Source organism: Nicotiana sylvestris, chromosome 3 (genome assembly GCF_000393655.2).
Source record: "Nicotiana sylvestris chromosome 3, ASM39365v2, whole genome shotgun sequence".
In the NCBI taxonomy this organism is placed as follows: Eukaryota; Viridiplantae; Streptophyta; class Magnoliopsida; order Solanales; family Solanaceae; genus Nicotiana; species Nicotiana sylvestris.
Genome location: NC_091059.1, coordinates 149,195,231 through 149,220,233, shown reverse-complemented (window position 1 = coordinate 149,220,233; position 25,003 = coordinate 149,195,231). Strand labels below are relative to the sequence as shown.

The 25,003-nt window shown below is 37.3% G+C and overlaps 1 protein-coding gene across 1 annotated transcript; it reads left to right on the top strand.

Annotated features, from left to right (window-relative positions):
* The first annotated feature begins 17,213 nt into the window (after positions 1-17,213).
* Positions 17,214-23,449, top strand: LOC104213583 (uncharacterized). Its single transcript, XM_009763115.2, has 5 exons — positions 17,214-17,521; positions 19,012-19,309; positions 21,668-21,826; positions 22,010-22,305; positions 22,902-23,449. Exons 1-5 carry the CDS (start codon positions 17,321-17,323, stop codon positions 23,121-23,123), a joined length of 1,176 nt encoding a protein of 391 aa, XP_009761417.1. The 5' UTR covers positions 17,214-17,320; the 3' UTR covers positions 23,124-23,449.
* Positions 23,450-25,003: the final 1,554 nt, after the last annotated feature.

Sequence of the window (25,003 nt, the reverse complement as noted above, 5' to 3'; positions counted from 1 at the left end):
CGGTTGGCTGGAAAGTCTGCTTCAAATGTGGTATTGGATGCTCCAGTGTATAGTAAGGACGGCGCCATGGTGGCGACTAGTTGTTGAATTCCTCCCAAGTGTACTCATATCCCAGACCGAAGGTGGTGCCATGCTTCTTTAGTTTGATAGGCTTAGCGATTCCTTGGAGGTTCTTGCCAAGTCCCTTGCCAGGTTTGTATCCGCTCCAGTTCAATATGCTTTCAATTTTATTATCCCACCATTTGTCCTTGTCGACGGCGTTGACTCACTCGATGTTGTGATAGGTCTTCCCGCCTATCTTTCTTCTGCCTCCGATTGTTGGGATGGTCTGGCGACTATATATAGGATTGCTACCGTCGTTGTGAATGATCACCTTTTGGTGGTTCCACTCAAATTTCACCGCCTGATGTAGTGTTGACGCTACAACCCCAGCGGCATGAATCCACAGTCGTCCTAACAACAAATTGTAAGATGCCGGCACATCTATTACTTGAAAATCAACATTGAACCAAGTAGGCCCCATTTGCAAACACAGGCTGATTTTGCCAATGGTAGACCTTTGGGAGTCGTCGAAAGCTTTGACATTGATGGCCCCGTCCTTGATCTCATGCAACCCCTTTCCCAATGTCCTGAGAGTTACCAATGGACAAATGTTAAGGCTGAACCCTCCATCAATTAGGACTCTGGTGATAAAATAATCTTCGCATTACACGATGATGTGCAGCGCCTTGTTGTGACTCAACCCTTCTGGTGGCAGCTCATCTTCATGAAAAGTGATCTTGTGACTTTCCAATACATGCCCTACCATGTTTTCCATCTCTCCTCTGGTGATGTTGCTTGGTACATATGCCTCACTTAGTACCTTTAACAGAGCATTCTTGTGTGCCTCAGAATTTTGTAGCAAAGCAAGTATGGAGATCTGCGTCGGTGTTTTGTTCAGCTGGTCGATGACCGAGTATTCCTTGGCTTGTATCTTTCTCCAAAGATCGTCTGGACCCGTCTCAATGATGGGCGACCGATTGGAGGCTTGCTTGCTTGACTCAGCTAGGTGTTCTGGGGTATAGACCCTACCAGTTCTTGTCATACCCTGTGCGGCAACAGTTTCCTCGAACCTAACCTTGCCTTTCCTCCTTGCCTCAGCTGTATAGTCCCATGGTATAGCCTTTGTGTGGAATGGCGTCACGGATGACATTGCTACTGGGATTGGCATGGCTATCTTCACCCCGAACGGAGCATGTTCCTTGGGTGCTGAAACTGCAACTTCGAATGGTGTAGGTGCATTTGTTGGTGACATAAATTTGACCTCAATCGGTGTTGGCGTCTTTGTAGAGGGTGGTGCTTCAAACTCAAGTGGAATGGACATGTCACGCCCCAACTTCGGGAGGCGCGACCGGCGCTCAGTCGATGAACCCAACTGAGCAAGCCTTATCAACCGCTATCTACCCAACTCGATAGGAATAAGGAAGCCATGCTTACCTTTATTTAAACTAGGAAAGATAGTACATTCAACATCTTAGTTCATTTTATATCACAACATTTAAAACGTGGTTAAACTTCCAAGGTTCCATACAAGTTATAGTGTAGAAGAAAGCAAGAGTACAAGGTTACAACATGGTCCATTGACCTATCCAATACCCATACATAACCCACACAAACGTCTATGGAGCCTCTAAGAATACAAAAGACGTGATAATAATGCCGGCAACAAGGCCCCGGCTATACCTCAAAAGTGAAAGTCCAAAATAAGAAGATGTACAATATAACCCCTTGAACGAGAAAGGGGCTCACCAAGACTTTGAGAAGAAGGTACTCCGTTATGCGCGATCGGCACTATCCGCAATGGAGCCACCTAAATTCATAAAAAAAATGTAGCGCCCCCGGCAAAATAGACGTTAGTGCCATCGAATAGCACTAGTATGTATACCTAAACACCATTTAACTAGAAAGAACTATCAAGCAAGTACAAGTAAATCACATGAGTAAATCAAATATGCAATTCATTCAATCCTTAATATAATTTCCAAAACTTAGTTTGGGGAATTTCTTTCATATCTTCATCACTGTTCTCAATACCACCGCTAACTTGAGCGGAGTCCAATCATGACCCGACCGGCTAGGTTGCCTCATTGGAGGCATATATCTCAATCACTATTTCATTTCTCTTATCCGGAATTTAATATCAGCACATTACCACCATGTGTGTGGCATGATGTCCGATCACGACCTGATCGGCTAGGCCGCCTTATCTAGGCATTGTTCCTTTCTCATTAGTCATCACATCTGAATCTTTATTTCATATATATATCATATCAATTCCTTGGCACTCAAGACCACCATTATCACATCGTTTTCCATTTTCAGCATTCATCTTGCAGGTTGTGATCATAGGCATATACAAAAGTAATTCAAGTTGTAGTACAGGTAAGTGGGAACACAACTAGCATGAATAATTCTCAGTTTCTATCTTGGCTTATAGCCTAAGCATTTCAACACATAATTGTATTCTTCATACTTCTCTAACTATCAAGAATAGTACATTACTCACATTGAGGCACATCCTTCACGTATATGTGTAGTTAATTGCAAATCAATTAATGCGCAATAACAATCAATACATTAACCAATTCAAATCTTACCACACTTTCGTAAATGCCAACGGAGCTCAATTTCTAATAAAAGGGGGTTTTAGCCATACATACCTCAAAGAGCTTTTCCTTAAGTTATTACAATATTCCGGAAATTCTAGCAATGCCCATCTACTTCGAGACATAACAAAATTGAACACAAATTAGGAAGATATTCATAATTCTAGCTCATTTGAGCACTTTATCAAACACAATACGAGCGTTAAATATTTATGGTCCTTTTATAGAGGATTTCATCAACCTACAACCCATACTTTTCCATTTTTAGCTCAACCATGTTCCTACACCTTTTGACAACACATGCAAATAAGATAACAACTCCAATACCCACAAACTTTCTTGATAAATACCCGCCTTTAGCAAAAATTCGAAATTAAGGGTTAGGGTATAGAAGCTTACCTCAAGGATGAAGACCTAGTGTGGTTTTCCTTGTTAATCCTTCAAGATTTGAGCAAGAGTTATAGAAGAATTGATGAGGAACACTTTCCCACTCTAGGGCATTCTCTCTCTCTAAAAGTATTTGATTTTTTGCTCAAGAAATGGTCTCTTCCATCTATTTGACGAAATGAGGTTGTTTTATAACCAAAAAAACCCGATTTTGTATAGTTGCACCACGTGGACACCGCGTTGTGAAAAAAGTGCTGAGAAAATGTTTTTGGATGCTCTCTGTACCTCCCTACAGGCGCGTCGCATGGGGCGCCGCGGTAGTGAAAAGTTCTGCACTGCTTTTGGTAATTTGGTCATAACTTCTGGTATGAATGTCCGAATGACGAATGGTTTGAAGCGTTGGAAACTAGACTCAAAGACCTTTCATTTGATAGGTTGTGCATCGCACAAAACCTTATATAAATAGAGATATACTTGTCCAAAGTGAGGTCTTGTGCATACTCATTTACAACTTTAGTCTATTTGGTAATTTTCCAACTTGTCTTGGACTTAGGCTTCTCCTTAGACCCTAACTCAATTATAATAAGACTTATACACTTATTACCATATCCAAATGATATCCATAATATCATTAATCCTCATTTGCACGCAAGATAAAATAATTAGCCTACCTTGGCACCACGAAATCATAAATTACTAAGCAAAATTTTCTGGGGATTTACAGGACATATTTACCTCGGCACCCCCAGAAGGCTGAATCTGGACTACAATCGGATTAAGGTTGACTATTGGCTCCTTTGGATCATTGCCTTCTGTGATCAAACCGATCGATCCCTTCGGGTCCCAATCATCCTCTATTTCAATCATGTGAACGTTTCCACTCTTATGGTTTGGTAGAGGGTTATTGCGGAAATTTAGAGCAGGTTCTTTTGCCACAATAATTTTGTTGTCAATCAGAGCCTAGATCTTGTATTTCAGGGAGTGACATTCGTCGATGGTGTGTCTTTTCATGTCGGAATGATATGCATAGGATTTGTTTGGATTAACCCACTGAGAAGGGTTCTCAGGGGTTATAGCAGAGATAGGGGTGACATAACCAGCAGCTTTGAGCCTCCCGTACAACTAGTCAATGGATTTGGAAATGGTTGTATACTGTTTTGGAGGTCTGCGGTCAAAATTTGGTCGAGATCTAGGGATGTTTTGGCGTGTAGGAGGTGATTGATGGTGGGATGGTTTAGCATTGTAGGCTTGGTAAACATGTACGGGTTGGGAATATCTGGGTGAAGTAGGTGGATATGTGGGAGGTGGAGGCGATTGATAAGTGGGCGGTGGAGTTTGGTAAGAGGGTGAGGGTGCCTGGTAGTTCGGAGTAGGCTGATATGTAAGTGGAGGCATTAGATAGGTTTGGTATTTGATAGGGGATTTGGTTCTCTGTGCCACCATTACGGCGCCTACGTCCCTTTTCTTGGACGTACCACCAGACTGTAAAGCCTTATTGGTAGCTTTCAAGGCTTCAAAGTTTGTAACCATACCACTTTTGATGCCATCTTCGATCCTTTCTACCAGCTTGATAATGTCGGAAAATTTGTGGCTCTCAATCATCATCAGCCTTTCATAATACCGTGGGTCCTAAGCCCGGACAAAGAATTTGTTCATCTTTTCCTCTTCTAAAGCAGGTCTGACCTTAGTAGCTTCGGACCTCCAGCGAGTAGCATACTCGCGAAACGTTTCTGTAGGCTTCTTCTTTAGATTCTGAATGTAGAACACATCCAACGCATTCTCCATGTTGAACCTGAACTTGTCCATAAAGCCGGACGCCATGCTTACCTAGTTTGACCATTTCTTTGGATCTTGGCTGATGTACTAAGACAAAGCATCTCCTTTCAAGCTTCTCATGAAAAGCTTCATGCAGATTCTTTCGTCTTTCCCTACTCCAACCAGCTTGTCACACTACGTTCTCAGATAGACCCTTGGATCTTCTGTACCATCAAACATTTCGAACTTCAGAAGTTTGTACCCCTCGGGTAGTTCAACATCGGGCTGTATACAGAGATATTCATAGTTCAACCCTTCAATCCCCTTACTTCCTTCGACGCCCTGGATCCTGCTGGTCAATTTCTTAAGTTCTTCAGCCAGATTCTTGATGAGTGAGTCTTTATCATCAGACTCGAGTGTGCTTGAGATGGGTTGGGTGGAGTGTGGCACGGTCCCCACGTAGATGGGGTTGTTATAATGGGTGTGAAAGTGGTCATTTGTGGAGTTCAAAGGTTCTGGGATGAACAGTGGAGTATTGTTGGAGGTGTGACAAGTGTTGCAGTGGTTCTTTGATGGAACAGTGTGATGGTGAAGAATGGGATGATTCTGTTTCTTTGGGATATTTTGAGGAGGTGTAGGGTTTTGAGTGTGGGGAAAGTTGATATCTGGAGTGGTGAGGGAAAATGACAAATTCGCCAGATTCCGAACTTGATCAAGTTCCTTCTGGAACTTCAACAGTTTCTGCTCGAGTTGGGACGCGCTTCTTTGGAAACCGGAGTACCATAAGTGACCTCTACCCGTTCAGTTGAGTTTTCCTTTCTGGTGTTGTTCGAATCTTCCATTTTCCCTTTGTTCTCATTTCTGATAGGATTAAGAGGAGGAGTGGGTGGAGGGCCCCTGGATCTCGTGGAATAGGATGATGATCCCAGAGTGTACGAACTAACCTTTGGGGAGGGGAATAAAATAGAAATAAAAACAAAAAGGTAACAAGCTAGTGAGGATTATAAGAAAAATGTTGCGATATTTAAACACATAGTGCAAGAATGTAAATCGTATCCTAACTTGGGGAACCTCTTTGTGCCCGAGGTTGGCCTAGCGACAAATTGATTTGGAGAACTTAGAGTGTTAAATGCCTCATTTTGTTGATAAAAAGTAGACGAATCCCAAAACGACACTAAATAACCGGAAATAAAATGTCACTAATGGCCATTGGCCTTATTACATTTATAAAGTGAAAAAGATGAACTCCTATCTACTTGGTCCCAGAAGGACCTTCCTCAGGTTAAATGCTCTCGTTGATCAGATCCTCCAATTCGCGTAGGTTCACCAGTAAACATGTCTTTGTCAGGTGTTCTCCTTCGTTTTCCTCAACGTTCTGGCAGTTGGTGACTCTTTTCCTCGCTTTTCCTTCCAATTCCAGCAGACTGTATTCTAGATATTCCAACTTTTCGCTAGCTTTGGTGGCCCTCTCTTTCCACTCATTGATTTGGTCATTTGATGGAAGACTCCTCCACCAGTCTAGCAAAAGTGAGGGTATGCTAACCATACCAAAGTTGGGGACCTCGTTCTTCATTTTCTGCAAAACAAAAGGGTTAAGACCCTACCCCCATCAGACTCGACTATTTAACATCAACAATTAGCATGAAGCATTTAGTTCTCCAAATAAATGCACAGAACGTGGGGATGTCCGTTTGGGTTTAGGGAAGCCTAGTGGACTTTGGACAAGGCTATCTTAAAGAGTCATTATGCGGACAACATAACTGACTCGGCTAGGTGTGACCATGATGCATGCACAGTTTAAACAGAGTGAGGTTTCTATGGGATTTTAGACTGGTACCCTTGAGCGGATAACTCAAAAGGGAAAGGCGCGGAACCGTCGACTATACTGTTGATCGACTGGTTTTACCGCAAATATGCCTTTGCCGGATTTAGGGGGTGATAATACCGGAAGAGCGCAACCACTCATTATAAGCGTTGCTATGATATTTTGTTTGGCACGAGTGGAATATGATGTTGAAAACATGTTTATGCAATAACTAAAGCATGTTGTCACGTATTTGCATGTTGAGAAAGCAGTAAATACAACAGTTCTTCATAATTTAAAGTAGTAATAAAGGAAAGCAGTAAAGGAAAGCAATAAAAGAAATAAAGGAAAGAAACAAAAGACAAGTTAGTTTTGTAGTTGAAAAGGGGAATTGAATGTTTAAAGGTATTAAACAAATAAAGGCATATAAAGAAAATGTCAAGCCACAATAACAGTCTGAAATGGTAAAAGCCTAAAAGATCCCCAGCAGAATCGCCACGCTATCGCGCCCCATTTTTTCACGAAATCGGGTTTATACATTTGGGAGGACAACTCATTCCCTTTTGGGAATTTGGATTTGCATTTGAAAAGTCGTCACCTAATGATTAAGGTGCATTAGGACACCAAGAAGGTTTGATTTGAGTAACCAGAGATTGGGTAAGGGCTTGAAATTATTCCAAGGGGAAGGTGTTAGGCACCCCTCAGAATCCACTAGTGTGGTTCCCGGCCAAACTATTGTTGTGAATTTAGGTGCAAATAACATGTAGGCAAATAAAACTTCAAATAAGAGGGGATTTTCACATAATGGTTACAAATAAAATTGGAAAGAATTAAAAGGAAGCTGATTTTCTTAAAAGAAATAGTTTGAAATCTTTAGAAGAAACAAAGAAACAAAAGGGAAAAGGGGGGTCCTAGGTTTATTAATAATATGGATCACCCCACACAACATCCGGTAATCACTCCTCAGTGAGGGGATACACGAGACATTATCGCATGGTGATCATATTCATATCTACCCTTTCCCACCTCGTTGAGGTATTAAAGCGCAAAATGGTCTTGATTACTTATTGCATGCTAATACCTGTCCCAATCCTATCAATCCGGAGGCATTTAGGACTACTAATCCTAAGAGGGAGGGATATTAGGCTTATTTGTAGTTTCAAAGGCAAAATTCTAAGGCGACATACAAAAACATGTATTGCAAGTTGGGGAAAGCGCATAACAAGTAAAAGGCTCAGATATACCCCATTGAACAAAGAAAGCACATAATTAGCATGACTTTCACATACTGTTTATGGTCTGAGAACTTAAAGGTTGAGGCAGACTGATTTATTACATAACTCAGATAAGAAACCCGAATCAGGTCTATCTGCTGGTTGTAGTTAATAACACAGATTCAGTTTATAACTTTTATCCTAAGGCTTGCCTAAGTGTTGGACAAGGATCCTATAGGCATGGTATCTATTGAATTCAGGAAAGCCATGAAATAATAAGGCCTAAAAAATAAACTGAGTATATGCTGGTAAGAAGGAGAAGTCGGATTATGAAAAGAAAGCGCACTTTAACGAAAGTTATAGGCTCTAAAACTGATGATACTCATTATTACTGATTTTATATCTGACATTAAGTGAGGTGAATCAGATTCAATTAGAAACTCCTATAGGCATGCTTTCTAGGCATTGCTGATTTAAAACCTTGAAGACGTAGTATAAAAATGCAGAAGACTCGTTTTAAAACTATGAACATGATATCTAGATGTTGAATTATGTGTAAGACATGATGCCCAAGTGCAATTGAATGTTTAAGTCCTATGAGCATGGTATCTAGGTGTAGGAATTTGTTTAAGACCTATGAACATGATTTCTATGTGAGAAAATGGATATACAGGATTCAGAAAGACCTATAGGCATATTTTCTATATGCATATGCAGAATTCAGATTGACTTATATGCATGATTTATAGATGAGAGTAGCAGACCTATGATCATGATTTCTATATGAAAAATGGACATTCAGAATTCCCTATAGACATGCTTTCTATATGCATTTAAATGTGCAGAATTCGAAAACCTATAGACGTGGTATCTATGCAGAATTCAGAATTCCTATAGACGTGGTATCTATGTGAGAATATAGAATTCATAAATACCTATAGGCATGGCATCTATGTGAGAGTGCAGAATTCAGAAATACCTATAGGCATAACATCTACCCTTTGCATCCATAGTTACCGCCCTTTCACTAACCAGCCCTAAATTTTTATTACAAAATTATTATAGCCCAGAATAAAGTAAAATACATTAGAAAAAAATAAAAGTACAACCAAAGGAGAGCCTGATTCAAACTTCATGTCTGAAATATGAGGTAAACCAACTCCATAAGATCGAGATCCAAAGCCTTTCTCCCATTCGAGTGTGTCAAAGTTCCCTAAGAGCCTCAAAAGAACTCCGGGCAATGCTCACACCCAAATGTATTATCAGATTAGGACAAGTGCAGTGTGGAAAGGTCAGCCCTCAAATGTCCAAGTTCAGAGGGAACTAAATGTCCCAAGGCAAGGCTCATAAGAGAGGGGTGTTGATACCCAATTTTTTCTTGTATATTTTATATATGCAAAATACTTTCAAAATATCATATGTATGCATATATAAGTATATCCAAATGTTTTAGTATTTTTCCTAATTTTAAAAGATTTTTAAATCAATTTATTACCCTATTTTAGCAATACAAAAACTAGTAATTATACCCAAAATTATCATTTTGGTGAATAACTTATTTTATTCTAACATTTATAACAAAATATAGCTAAGGTAATATTTTGCACATTTTTGTAAATTTATTTAGTATTTTAAAAGTTAAATTGCATTTAATTGCAATTTTAGCCTATTTTAAGATTTAATTATGCGTATAATTATAAAATTGGTTCCGGCATTTTTAATATAATATCTATATATTATTAATTAATTTAGTACCTTTAATTTATTTTCATAAATCATGTTACTATTTTTTATAAAATAAAAAGTGCAAAACTGGCTATTTAAAATATAGCCCCAATTTGTTTCAATTATAGCCCAAATTGATCCCCCAAATTACCCAGCCCAATTTCAATTTAACCCAACCCCTGACCCGCTTATCCGATCTGCCTGTCCTTCTCTTTAATCCAGGGCATTGATCATTTTGATCAACGGCCACGATCATTCCTTACCTTTTTAATTCCCCAATGACTACCCTAATCCCCTCATTCTCCTCTATCAGCCGCCTCTAAAATCCCTCTCCTCTCAAACTCTCTCAAAACCCTAGCCTCTCTCACTGTCTTCTACCTCAAGCTCACCGAAATCCATAGCCTCTCAAGCCATGGATGGCCTAAACTCATCTCCCTCTGCTCTCAAACACTTGGTATTCGAAGGTCCCAGGTCTGACCTCGAAGGTGTCCGTTCAGATCTCTACAGATCCAAGGTTCTATGGCCCTTGCCGGTTTTGCTCTGGCGTACAATGATGTTTTGAGCATGGTTCTAACCTCTTTGACTCAGATCGAACCTTTTCAAAGCCTTTCTCATTTTAGTGTTCCTCTAAAACCCTAAGCTATTCGAGGTTTTCTCTGATTTTTTCTTAGATCTGTTCTATATATGTGCTCTACTTGAGTTTTTAAACGTTTTCCCCAATTTTTCTTTCAAAAAATTACTTCTTTCCGAATTGACTTATAGGCATGATTTCTAGACGAGAGTAGCAGACCTATGATCATGATTTCTATATTAAAAATGGACATTCAGAATTCCCTATAGACATGCTTTCTGTATGCATTTGAATGTGCAGAATTCGAAAACCTATAGACGTGGTATCTATGCAGAATTCAGAATTCCTATAGACGTGGTATCTATGTGAGAATACAGAATTCAGAAATACTTATAGGCATGACATCTATGAGAGAGTGCAGAATTCAGAAATACCTATAGGCATGGCATCTACCCTTTGCATACATAGTTACCCGCTCTTTCACTAACCAGCCCCAAATATTTATTATAAAATTATTACAGCCCAGAATAAAGTAAAATACATCAGAAAAAAATAAAAGTACAACCAAAAGAGAGTCTGATTCAGACTTCATGTCTGAAATATGAGGTAAACCAACTCCATAAGATCGAGATCCAAAGCCTTTCTCCCATTCGAGTGTGTCAAAGTTCCCTAAGAGCCTCAAAAGGACTCCGGGCAACGCTCACACCCAAATGTATTATCATATTAGGACAAGTGCAGTATGGAAGGGCCAGCCCTTAAGTGTCCAAGTTCAGAGGGAACTCAAGGTCCCAAGGCAAGGCTCACAAGAGAGGGGCAGAACTTAAAGACTAAGAGGGAGTGCAAGTGCAGAAAAGAATTCTGAGAGAGGGAAAGAGGAAGGGAAGCAGCTACAAATAAGTACACATATGGGTACATGGGAACGGGGAGGTTTTAAAGAGCCAAGGGCAGGCTGTGGGCATACCCAACAATGGTGAATGCTAGCACACCCATAAGCCTGTTAGAACACACTATTAGAGGCTAGGATCCCAAGGGATCAAGCTTAATTCATGGATAATAATTTGCCTATTGCCATGCCTTAAGCCATAGCTCAAACACATAGGGGGAGGTGTTTGGGATTCTTAATAGAAACAGGCAGAAAGAAATCAGCATGCGAATTTAAGTATTGAACTGTACAGAAACAGTAAGTAGGCATGGATACAAAAGTAGTAAATAAACACATTGTCGTGGTGCTAAAGCTTAAATCAGAACATACCAGTTTCAAAGAAATAAAAAGAGAAAAAGCAGTAGGTCTTGTAAACAGGCCACGATGCAAGCAAATAAGAGAGAATACTATTGTGTGTAAGTGTAGTTTCAGAAAAAAAAAACTATGAGTGAGGGATTGATTCCTTGTGCTAGTGAAAGAGTAGTGTACTTATAGTGTGAAAAATAGGCAGAAATAAGGTAAGAAAACAATTAAGGGACTGGGGTATCAATTAAAAATCAATCAATACAAGATTTTCCTTAATTAAGGAACTCAGATTCAAACGGGAAAACTATTTAAGGGAAGAAATCAAATAAACATCTTGTGCAAAGCATGCAATTAGGGGTAAATACATAAGAAGTTACTTAAGGGCAGAATTTTGAAATACACGGTGACATAAATAAGGTAAGAAAAATCAATTAGTAGCCAGTAAATCAAGGATCAGAGGTTTTGTAATCACTAGTCCATGAATGAACCAAGTCAGAAAAGTTGAGAAATGTTTTAACTTAAGTCGAGTCACAAGGAAATAAGCCAACAGGGAAAGAAATCAATCAAACCTATATAGGAGGAAGTCTGAACTAATCACAAATTTGAAATCCATTTTAAAGGAAAGTTCAGCACATATAAAGAGCATACAAACATGCTAAGCTGAAAGAAAATGACGTGTCATTACAAAATTAGTAGATAATAGACTACAAGAGCATGATAGTCACATAGGTTAGCAATGTATAAGAGAAGTAGCATCAAATAGCATACAAAAGGTTCAATGTAAAAGACCTTACAAGAGTTTAGTGGAAAATCAGAATTGCTTAAAGAGACAGAGGTTGAAAGATTTCGAGACTCAGTTGAGAAACAAATTCATAAACTCGAAATAGTTAGGGTTTCTGAAATCGAACGGTTTTAAAGATGAAGAACAAACGTATTACATATCCAATGTTCTCAAACTCGGATGAACCCCAAATTCTAAGGTTTTACCATCAATCGAGTGCCGAGATGAGAGGACAAGTAAGAAGAAGATACTAATCGAAAACAAGTTCAAAGATCTCAAAAGGGAACTGGGGCCTTCGACATGCTTTTCAGTAACGGAAACTCATTAGAAACATAGTAAAAGAGTGACATGCGAATTACAGTAGAAGAACTCATAGAAACATAGTAGAAGAAGACTAATCAGAATAAAGTAGGAGAAACATATAAAGAAACATGGTAGAAGAAACTAATTAAGAACACAGTGGAAGAAACTTAATAAGAAACTCACAGAGAACACAGTAGAAGAAACGTAGTAAAAAAACATACAAAAGAAAAAGAAAATCAGAGAATCCTCTAAATAACTCAGAAACCCTAGGTCAGGAAAAAAAATAAAGGGTTTTGAAAACATAGCTTTGAAAGAAATATCAAGAAATCGTTTAAAAACTTAGGAAAAACACGGATATGGAACAGATCTAAAGAGATCAGAAAAACCTCAAAAGCTAGAGTTTCAGAGGAACCCAAACGGTGAGAAAGGCCTGGATCAAAGAAGGAGGAATCGAAGCCAGGCTCGAAACAGACATATCTTGCCGGAGCAAGGCCGGAGATGGCCATAAAACTTGAATCAACGAGGACTGGACGAAGCTTCTTCATGGCCAGGCCATGAAAACTCAGCAAACGAGCGTGTATGCACCATGTAAGGTTGGTAGGTGGTGAGACCACCATAGATTCAGGCCAGGAGATGGCCGGAGAAGGTGGATGAGACTCATCGGAGAAGAGGGGGAAGGGAAGGTTCTAGAGAGAACCAGAGATAGAGAGATAGAGAGAGAGTCGGTTGAGTGAGGGAAATGAGCGGGGTTTGGGGGGTCGTGTAGTTTAATTTAGGAAGGGTGAATGGTGGTCATTGATCATTTTGATCAACGACCTGGATTAAATGGGGATCCGAGCGGGTTATTCAAACGGGTTATGGGTTGGGTAGATTTAGGATTTGGGCTGGGTATTGGGTTTGAGATTGGGGGTTCAAATCTGGCCAAAATTGAAATACAAATGGGCTATCATTTAAATAACTATTTTTCCATTATTTATTTTATAACAAATAGTAAAATGATTTCCAAAAATAAATTAAAAGCAATAAAATGATTAATAATACATAATTATCCAATTAAAAATACTGAAGTTATTTTTATAAATATAAACGCCATTAAATCTTAAACAAGGCTAATATCGCAATTACGTGCAATTTAGCTTTAAAAATACTAAATAAATTTATAAAAAATATGCAAAAATTATGTTTGCTATATTTAATGCAAATATGAGAATCCAATAGATGAATCACCAAACTGATAATTTTGGGAACAATTATTGGGTTTTTCTTGCAAAAATAAGGCAATAAATTGATTTAAAAATTCTTAAAATTAAGAGAAAAAATATTAAAACCTTGGGACATACTTATATATGCATATTTATGCTATTTTGAAAGTATTTTGTATATTAAAAATATACAGGGAAAAATTGGATATCAACAGTAATCATACTAGTGCTCCTAATTATAATGGTTTATAGGTTTATTTATTTATCTAGCTTACAGTGTGGGCACATCTTGAACTCGCATAGGAAAAGGCAGAAATCAATTTCTTAGCATAATCTTTTTCAAACATTGAATTGAAATCTATATTATTAATGTATATAAAAAGAATGTAACGTCCCAAACACATGTCCGTTTTGTGCCTTCCATCAGCTGGCAAAAAAGTAACATTTATGACAAAAGTTTTATTTTTATATTCTACACAAGTATGTATAAAATATTAATATCTAAATAGCATAAAAGCCAAAAAAATAAATAAAATGATGAATGATTCCCTTTGAAGAAATTAAAAGTCATCTTAAAAGCTACTTCCCGTTGTGTTTCCGTGTCAGTTGGGTTTGTCAATTTCGGTGACTAGCCACTAGAATTAGTTTTAAACTATAAAATATAATATATTGTAATTTGTTGCTAGCGGCCGATATAAGTTTCCAACGGATGACTAGTAATAGTTTTCTCCGAGCTATGACCAAAAAAGAAAATCGTTGACCTAAAGAGCAGAAAATATGTCAAAAAAAGAAAAACGGTGACCAGGTAATCTTCGACATGGGAACAATTTACTAGGATGACCAAATTAATTTACTACAGTTATGATATATTAAGGTAAAGATATACTCCATTTTTTATGAACTATAATTAAGTAATGAACTCTATGCAAAAGATGTGTCATGCACATATCCTTTTGGTGCACATACTTTTTTGGTTTAAAAGACTACTTCTATTAATTAAGATGCATTACAGGGGGCTGCATGGATGCTGCAGAATTACAAACATACGGATAATTACTACTATCAGTACTATCTATCCTGAGGTACTACTATCTATTCTTAGAAAATTACTATTACAGTTAGTCCAACTAGACAAAGCTTCATCGGATGTTTGACAAAAAGATTTAGCATAAGATTGTAATTGAAAAGTATTACTAATATAGCGTCTTCGTTGAAGCCCCAACTTATCAGCTTCGTGTAAAGGTTAGCAGTATTCCTTCTGTTTACTTTTACTTGTGCACTATACTAAAATACATTTTCATTTTTACTTGTCCAATTTACTAAGTCAAGAGAAATATATCTTTTTCTTCTTATTTTACCCTTATCATTAACTACTAATTCTATTCATCATTTTTGAAGACCTTTTGAAATGCTATTATTATTTTGGGTATTATTATTATAAAATATGTACTCTATTTATTATTTCTTAAAGGATGTGCAAATCCATTATAAATAAGTAAAAGTGAACAGAGGGAATATGTATTTTGCCTTCAAAAATTATGCATGTTTGCGAAGGAAACAAATGGAAAGTTATATATTTATTCGCTCGTCAAAAATATGATTCGCTAACCAATATACATAAATTGGCTTTTTGAGTGGGCGACTATATATAATAAAAGGAATTGTTTTTATATAGACTATAATATAAATTATTTTACTTAATTTAACTGTATTTTGCTAGTTAAGTTAAAATAACTCGGGGAAGTGCACAGTTAGCCATTAATAAGATATGTATTTACCTTTAAGTCACTATTTAAAATGTCTTTAATCTTTAACCACTACTTTAATAAATTTTACCCGTCCGGATGAAAATACCCTTCTGCTCATAAAGTTCAGGACCAAGTGTCCTTAACTTATGAGCTTGTAACTGTAAGTTAAGGACTAGTTGTCCTTAATTTATGAGCTTGTAAGTCTAAGTTTAGGACTACTTGTCCTTAACTTTTGAACTTGTAACTCGAAGTTCAGGACTACCTGTCCTTAATTTCTGTGCTTGGAACTCTAAGTTCAGGATTACCTGTCCTTAATTTCTGTGCTTGTAACTCTAAGTTAAGGACCAAATGTCCTTAATTTTTGAACTTCCAACTCTAAGTTCAGGACTAAGTGTCCTTAATTGAGCTTGTTACTGTAAGTTCAGGACTAGCTGTCCTTAATTTATGAGCTTGTAAGTCTAAGTTAAGGACTACATGTCCTTAATTTTTGAGCTTGTAACTCTAAGTTTAGAACTATATGTCCTTAACTTTTGAACTTGTAACTCTAAGTTCAGGACTACATGTCCTTAACTTTTGAACTTGTAACTCTAAGTTCAGGTTTACATATCCTTATTTTTTGAATGAGGCATAAGTTTTGAACTTTTGATAAAGGGTCAATTTTTACCCAAAAAAAAAACTTAGAATTGTAATGCATATTATTAATCTTGTTACATTCCAAATATTACGGGACTTGATCTTGAACATGTGTGTTCCAGAAAATATAAATAGAATTATTGCAGAGATTGGTGTCGCTATCCGATAGCTACAACTCCAATTCACCTTGTACTAAAGTTCTGGAGAGACAAGTAAGAGTTCTGAACTTTTGATAAAGGCTTTTGATAAACCGAGAGAGAAGTGAGGGTTTGGGAAGAAAAAAAATGAAAGAAAGAGTAAAAATATCTTTTCATATTAATTTTAATAGAGTAGTGACTATTTTTGCTCAACATTAAAATTGTTGGATAAAAATAAATACCACCTTAAATAGTGGTTACCACACGCCATTTCTACAAATATCTCTAGGGAGAAATTCAAAAATAGTCAGATTTACAACTGGTCGTTCAAAAATAGCCTAGTTTCAAAAGTAATCGAAATTTAGCCACTTTTCATGTAAAGATAAATCTGAGCGAAAACACTGTTCAAACCTTGAAAAATACGCCAGTACATGACACTGGAGTTCCAGCATAAGTATGCTTGAACTCCAGCATATTATAATGGAGTTCCAGGATAAGTATGCTGGAACTCCAACATAATATGATGGAGTTCCAGCATAAGTACACTAGAACTCCAACATAATATACTGGAGTTCCAGCAAGTATAATTGTCCAGTATAATATACTGGACTTTGGAGCACCGGTGCTCCAATCTCCAGTATATTATACTAGAGTCAGCAAAGTATACCGGTCCAGCATAATATGCTGGAGTTCATACACAGGTGCACCGAACTCCAGTATATTATGCTGGACCGGTCTCTGTTGCAGCAAAATAGTAGCTATTTTTCATTGACTTCGTAAACGCTGGCTATTTTTGAATGACTAGTCCGAAAACTGGCTATACCGTGCTATGTTTACACATCTCTAGTGGTAGTAAAGTAGGTTTATAATATAGTTTGACTAGGTAAAAGTCTCTTATAAAAAGTCCAATTTTATTTTCTTTTTCAGCCAAGGCCGTGAAACCCAAATGCATTGATTTGGGCCATAGCCCAAACGGTAAGTTAGGCTTGTGACTTCGAAGTTCGAACTAAACATCGCCCCCGCTGACATATAAATTGCTGGGAAAGGTTATTTACGTAAATTAAGCTCGTTTCCGTTATCTTGGCGGTTCGGACAGTTTTTTTTTATTGGGCAAACCCAAAAGGCTTTACCCCATCGAAACGCCATTGTATTTCTGTGAATCAAATTGAGAAACCTCTGACGTTAAGATGAGGCGTGGTTCATCGGAGACGAAGTTGTTGCAAGAATTGCTTCTGTACGCGGCGAGCGCTGCTCTGAGCAGCCTTGTTTTGTTTGTGGGCCTCCGACAACTTGACCCGAACAGACATGCCTCCAAGAAGGCTCTTGAGCACAAGAAGGAAATTGCTAAGCGCCTTGGTCGACCTCTTGTTCAAACCAATTCCTATGAGGTTGCTCTCCAGTCTCGTTTGTGCTTTCTCACTCTTTCCCCCTTTTTGAATTTTTTTAACATAAAACTAAAGTCGCTTCCTTTTGTTATTTATACTTATAATTTTTGGTTTTATTTTGTTTGCTTTACATTTTCCTGTTCATTATGGTATATTATGTGGTATTGTTTAGAATGAATATTATGGTATAGTAGCGGAGCCAGTATTTTAACTTTACTTGAGTCTGGATTTTAGAACGCTGACTCAAGTGTTAACTGGGTTCAATCATGATAAATGTTAGAAAAAATTGAGTCTCAACGGTACATATGCTACTTATTAATTAGTATTATTTTGTGTAGACCATCCTTTATTCAGTGGACAGTCTGTTGGTAAATAATCACGTCATTGTGCTTGTCAAACAGATAGGTTGTGTTTGGTGTGGAGGAATATTGTACTTAAGGGTGGCAAATGGGCGGGATGAGTCGGATATGGGGGGGGGGGGTTTCGAAATGGGTAATGCATAACGGATAAATCATCCGACCCAACACATATTTAATACTGATAAAAAACGGGTTAAATGGCGAATAATATGGATATCCATATTATCCATGACTTTTTGAATATGATCACTTTAAGGAGAATTCCTTCCCAAACTTGAGGAACTTCCAGAGGCTTCACAAATGTAAAAGTTAAAGCCATTAGTTAGCCATTGCCTATCCATTGGGCATCCATTTTCTAAGTGAATAATATGGTTCTTATCCATATTTGACATGTTTTTTAAAAAGTTCATTATCCAACCCATTTTTTAATAGACAATATGGGTAAATAATTGTTTTCTTCTAATCATTTTGCCACTACTAGTTGTACTCAATCATTTTCCAGTATATGCATTACTTGAATTCAAAGAAAAAACAACTTTCTCTGAAGAAAATGTTTTTGATCAAAATGGAAAAATGGATCCCAACTCTTACTCTTTATCACTTGTTTTAACCGACAATTATATTGTCTGTTTTCAGATTCTACTGAAACACTCCTCCAGTCGTAAATCTTGTATGATTAGCATATCATTATACTCAACCAAACATGAGAAAACGATTTAGAATAGTAGCCCGAGGCAAAAGATTCCATGCGAGAACATTTTACTACATGCCAACTGCACCTGCATCCAATGTTTTTGGAACTTTGTACCCTTTACTTCACCCTCTGAAATCATTGTGTAGCTCAGTTTGGTTAAAAATGATGGAAGTCATTTTAATTTGATATTCCTTAGTGTGTAGGGTTCAAATGCTTGTCTATTATGATCACTTCCCTACTGTTTTAGAGTTTTTTTACCCTTCCAATACTTTGTTTCCCAAGGCTATATTAGAAATCGATTATAACCTACATACTTTTTTCATTTAGCATGCTATAATTCCTTGATGGTGCGAATAATTTAAACATGATTGGAACTTGCAGTAAAAAACAATCATTTTCATATTGAGTTATTTGAACTCCTTTGTGCTTTGCTTCAACAGGATATAATAGCCTGTGATGTGATTAACCCTGATCATATAGATGTGAAATTTGATTCAATTGGTGGATTGGAATCTATTAAGCAAGCTCTGTATGAATTGGTAATACTTCCCTTGAGGAGGCCTGAACTCTTTTCTGGGAAACTTCTGGGTCCTCAAAAAGGAGTGTTGCTCTATGGACCGCCTGGCACTGGAAAGACCATGCTTGCCAAAGCAATTGCTAAAGAGTCAGGTGCTGTTTTTATTAATGTGAAAATATCGAATCTGATGAGCAAATGGTTTGGTGATGCCCAAAAGCTGGGTGAGTTAGATCTTTTCTTTACTCTTTCAAGATTCTTTTTCAGCATTATGTTTTCTTTGATATGTTGTTTGATTATTCACCTTTGCTCAGCCCTTCTTGTACTCTCAGTTGTTATTCAGATTAACAAGCATTATTTGACCGTGAGTAAGATATCAAGATAACCTAGTGTTTTTTTGCAACTTAATTATTATGGAGTACTCTTTTTTGGGGGTGAGGGGTGGGGTTAAAATTGATCATGGGAAGAGTTGTTTAGTTCTGTCCAGTCCTCTGAAGATCGTGTTAGTGATTTTTCTGTTTGGTATTATCTTGTTCAAATGAAGTTGTCCAGGTGATAAAAATCATGATTTCAAGTTTCTGTGGCTAAGCTTAGATTGCATTTATTATGTGCATGTAAAGTTTACAAGTTATGATCTCCATTTTTAGAGATATCTCTCTTTCAGTTGAATTTGTTTTGGGCCATAATATGGTGCTTTTGCTCATTTTGTTTTGTTCTTGTTGAGTAGGGTAAAGAGTAGGGTGTGCACAGTTTTTTTCTGGGTGATCGTATTTAGAAGTACACTGAACATCAATCCAATCTCGATTTAGAAAAGAAATTTACAAGCAACTATATCCTTAACGGCCACTATTCCTGATGTGAATGGGCACTCTTTGCCTAAAATCTTAAACCGAACTGTCATTGGTGGTTCTTGAAATCAAGAATTCAAATTGAACATACTCTACTAGTTTTGGCTAACTTCAGTTGGGCAGTTACAATTTGGTTCAAGGTGGTTTGGCAGTTTCAAAGTTCTTTCTTTCTAATGTTATGTTGAACTGGGATTCACAGAAAAATGTCCAGTTGCTTGCAAATTTCAAACAAGTTTCTTGCCGCAAAATTCAGGAATCAGCATCTAAAATCCATGCTTGTGCAGCACAAGGATCTGAAATTCGTTAAAGTACAATGATTGTAGTGATAGAAAAACTTTAAGTGGATGCTCACTTCTGAATTTTAGGAATAGGAATGAGAATTATAGATTATTCAAACCAGAAGCAAATTTAGTGAAGTTGAAGAGGTTGCCTTTATCAGATTTCCTGTCCTACGCTTCTTATAGGACAATATAGAAGACACCATATGGTATTCTCCCGTTCATCTTTCGGTTGGAAGAGTTCTAGCACAATGGTTTAATAAATCCTTTTGTCGTATTTTAGGTTTCCAATGTTTTGGGACTCTTCTCATTTGCTTTTCAAATGAAGCATTTTGTTTTCCTAGTTTGAAATGGCGAACCAGCTCAAGTGTGTAAATTTTTTATTTTGAAGGTCAATTCAACTTCTCTGTATGATCATAAGAATCACAAGCTTTTTTTTTCTGTATCAGACAATTTTTCCAAATTATGAGAATTCTTTTGTTAGACTACAACAACAACAACAACAATTCTTTTGCTCCTGCATATAGGACATGACCTTTGATAAGAAGGTGTGGAGGTTGAGAATTAAGGTAGAAGTTTAGCTAGCCGAGCGTTTTCCTTGTTCATACCAGTACTATTAGTGTACTACTTAGTGTTAGTCTTGTACTTTCTTATTCTTAGATGTCTATTATTACTTGTTGTTTTTTTGCTTTGGTTCTGTGATTGGTTTTGCTGCTGCGTGTTACTCCTCCTTTTTTCTCTTTCCTGAGTCGAGGGTCTACCAGAAACAGCCTCTACCTTCTCAAGGTAGGGGTAAGGTCTGCTTATACACTAACCTCCTAGTACCCCACTTGTGGGATTACACTGGGTTTGTTGTTGTTAGACTAAAAGAATAAAACTAAGAGTTCCAGTAAAATAGATTCAAGTATATGTGACATTTGGCTACATATGTTTTCTTGTTGCAAGTAATTGTTCAACAAATTATGTGTGCTTCTTCATTAAGTCTCAGATGTGCGAACATGATCTCATGATAATTCATTTGAAAATCCTCAAAATTTGCTCCCTGTTATGTCATTTCATGGAAATAGTTGAACTTCCACACCATAGGCACCCCTGTTGCACTGAAGCCAAGGAGCAAAAGTACAGGGAGTTTTTGGCCTGACATGAGGCTCGATTCTGGGTTTCCAGGGAGATTCTTTGGTTTTAGTTACGTTATAAAACTGGATGCATAAAAACTTCACCTAGAAATTCTTAAGAATAAACACTCCCCCCCCCCCCCCCCGGGGGGTGAGGTATTATAAACCCTTAAAGTGTAACTAGTATTGGATGATCTTGCTTTGATTTTTTTTTATTTTTTTTGGGTGATTGCTCGTGTTACTGATTTGGTTTAAGTGACTTAAAGTTGGTTTAGTATAGACTTAATATTCCACTTGATGTTAGACTTCTTCATTGATATATGCTTCTGAAATCTTTACAGTTTCCGCTTTGTTTAGTTTGGCGTATAAGCTGCAGCCAGCAATCATATTCATTGACGAAGTGGATAGCTTTTTGGGTCAGCGCAAGGCTACTGACAATGAGGCATTAACAAACATGAAAACTGAATTCATGGCTTTATGGGATGGTTTTACCACAGATCGTAGGTTCACTCCTTAATGAGATGATTTCCTTATTAGTAGCTTTCATTCACCAATCACCACTCATTTGCTGCAAAATTTTCTCAGCAAGTTATGCAATTTGAGATGGTCATGTCTCTTAGCTAGTTAATGTGGTCTAGCGAGAAAGTTTTGTGACTTTATTTACTGAGATAATGCTTATGTAGATAATGCCCGGGTTATGGTACTTGCTGCTACTAATCGGCCATCTGAGCTTGATGAAGCAATTCTTCGACGCCTTCCTCAGGCCTTTGAGATCGGTATGCCTGACTGCAAAGAGAGAGCTGAGATTTTGAAGGTTATCCTGAGGGGCGAGAAGGTACAAGATAACATTGACTATGAACGCATTGCTGGATTGTGTGATGGATACACTGGTTCAGATCTTCTTGAGCTCTGTAAAAAAGCTGCCTACTTCCCCATCCGGGACCTGCTTGATGATGAGAAGAGTGGAAAGCAATCTGCGGTTAGTATTATATTCTATTCTCAAAATTCTAACTTATAGTTGTTAATTGATAGTTAACTGACATAAATGCAGTTTTAAGGACTATGACTCTGATGAATGGGTTGGGTTTAACCCACTGAAAGAAAAAGGATAAAAAGGGTAAAATAAGAGAAAAATGTGTCAGAAGAACTAGAACTTTTTGTGCTACAAGAAACAGCTGGTGTAATGGAACTGCTTCTCCCTCCTCCAAATCTTTAATACAGTGCAGAGACAGAGTTAGGCCTTTTTTCTACAGAGAGAACCTTTTCACAAGTACTGCTAAAGTAAACTATTAGAATTTTCTTTGTACATGCTATCCTTTTGATTTTTCTGGATATACAATAGACTTAGGAGCCTGATTCAACTTTGTTATCGGTCGTCGAAGGAAAAATTAAAATAAAAACAGAAGGACCAGTCTAGAATCTTTTGTTTTCTTTAAGAAAAAAAAACATCTGCAATATAGCTAAGCTTGTTAAGCTGGACAAATTAGAGTAACAAGGTTGCTTAAAGAGAGATAGACATTTGCAATCTATCTAGGTCGGTAGGGGGTGTAAGTATCCTTGTTTTTCCTTGAGCAGGAGCCAAGGCCGCTGTCAGAACCGGATTTGGAGAGGGTTTTAGCAACATCGAAAAAGACAACTGTTGCTGCAAGTGAATACAGCAGATTAAGTTCACTGTCAGCAAGATGGTCAGGGCATGCAGATTCAGATGATTACCCTGTCCAAGAAGCAATTAACGAGCTTTCGAAGCTTGTGATTACCCAAATTTTGAATCTCCGGTCAGATAACCGGGATTCTTAATTGGCCACAGGAACTCCTATAAAGTATCAGCCTGTAAATTGCAGCTTCGACAGGAAAACTATTTACTCGCAGCAGGATGGTCAAGGCATGTGGATTCAGATGATTACCCTGTCCGAGCTGCAATTGACGAGCTATCTAAGGTAGTCGTTTCCCAGATTTTGATTCTTCAGTTAGATAACTAGTATTCTTAATTGGCTATAGTGATTCCTATAAAGTATCAGTCTGTAAAATTTGATTCTTTCTCGGCGGAAGTAGATGCCACACAATTCTTTTTGACAACTGTAGTTTTGCTGTCAGCTTATAAAAGTATCGCATATTCTGGAGTAGCATTGCCTGATTTTAACAGCGTAGGGGTGAATCATTGGTGTGCTCGTTCAATATCAAGAGGTTTTAGCATCCGGGTTGTTTTCACGTATTACATTTTCTTTAACTGGCTAGGTGTTTAGTACTTGCATGCATATATGGGAAATTGAAATTTGTGCCTTTTATGAAAAGGGGAAGAGTATATCTTATCTCCACGGGAACAAAAAAATTCCAGTAATTTCAAAGTTTCTTGACTTCAATCGGAACATTTGCGCGGTTAATTGACAGCTTTTGATAGTGACCACTTATCCTTTGCCATAAATGCTTATTGCCTGGTGTATCCTAATTTAATCAAATGGCAGCGATTTATCTTAGGGTATTTGTGGATGGTAGAGACAATCACTGCTGAATTTTATGGGGTGATGGGCAGTGACCTCTTTAACATTTTAGCAGGCTATATGTCATCTTTTCCTAGGGTGTTATTTGGACCAATTTGTGTCCATATGAAATTTTAGGAAAAAACATAAGTATCCCTGAACTAAGGTCGAAGTTTCAACTTCACGCCTTATCTTTGTTGAGGTGACATAGAGAGTGTGTTTGAACAATTAAAAAAATCACTCTCTTTTTCCAGCGAAGACCATAAATGCCGATGACCTTTTCCGATGAACTATTTTTCCTTTCATTTTTCCTCTAATCTTCTTCCTCTCGCTCTCACAAGCTCCTCGACACCGTTACCACCGCCTTCAACTTCACTTTCACTAGAATTTTAGTGGAATTACTAAGAGCCATCCACTAAATTGCTTAAATTAAAAATAACTAGATATATAATATATCTATAATTTGTGTATAATATATGTATAATCGTGTATAATCACGTAAATCCAGCTAGCTATTTCAGCGGATACTTTCTACTTTATATCGGTTAACAAAATTTAAGCTAATGAAAAAAAAATCATTCAACTTGTTTGTCTTTACTCTTTACGGCTTGTTTGGATGGTTGTTACCTATTGTATCGTATCGTTACTTTAAATCCAATGTTCGTTTTGATTGTTACTTAAATTTTATCGTATCATATCGTTAAATCCGTAGTTACATAACGACGAAAAGTGCCACTTTATGTAACGATCGATTTGGTGTGGTCGCGTCGTTACCTTATTTTTTCTTCTCATCTCGCCCTTCATTATTAATAAATAATCTTATTTTATCCTTTTCCCTATCTTCTTATATAATAATTCTACCTCGTATCATAATTTTTTTTAATAATATTGCAAGTTTATTATTCATATTGTTGATGCGTGATATCATGAAACGATGACAAACGATACAGTCTATCCAAAAATTGTATTCATCAAACGATACAATATAATACGATACATTATGAAACGACTAGTAACAACCATCCAAACAAGCTGTTAGTGAACTTTGAATTGAATCGTTCATGATTTTTATTCATTTTATTGAGCATGGAGTCATACCCTCCAACGAGTCTACCCATTTTTTCTTTTAATTCATCTTGGATTAAAATTCGGCAACTTCCTATGACTATAGATGTGCGTAAAGGATTCGAGGATGGGAAG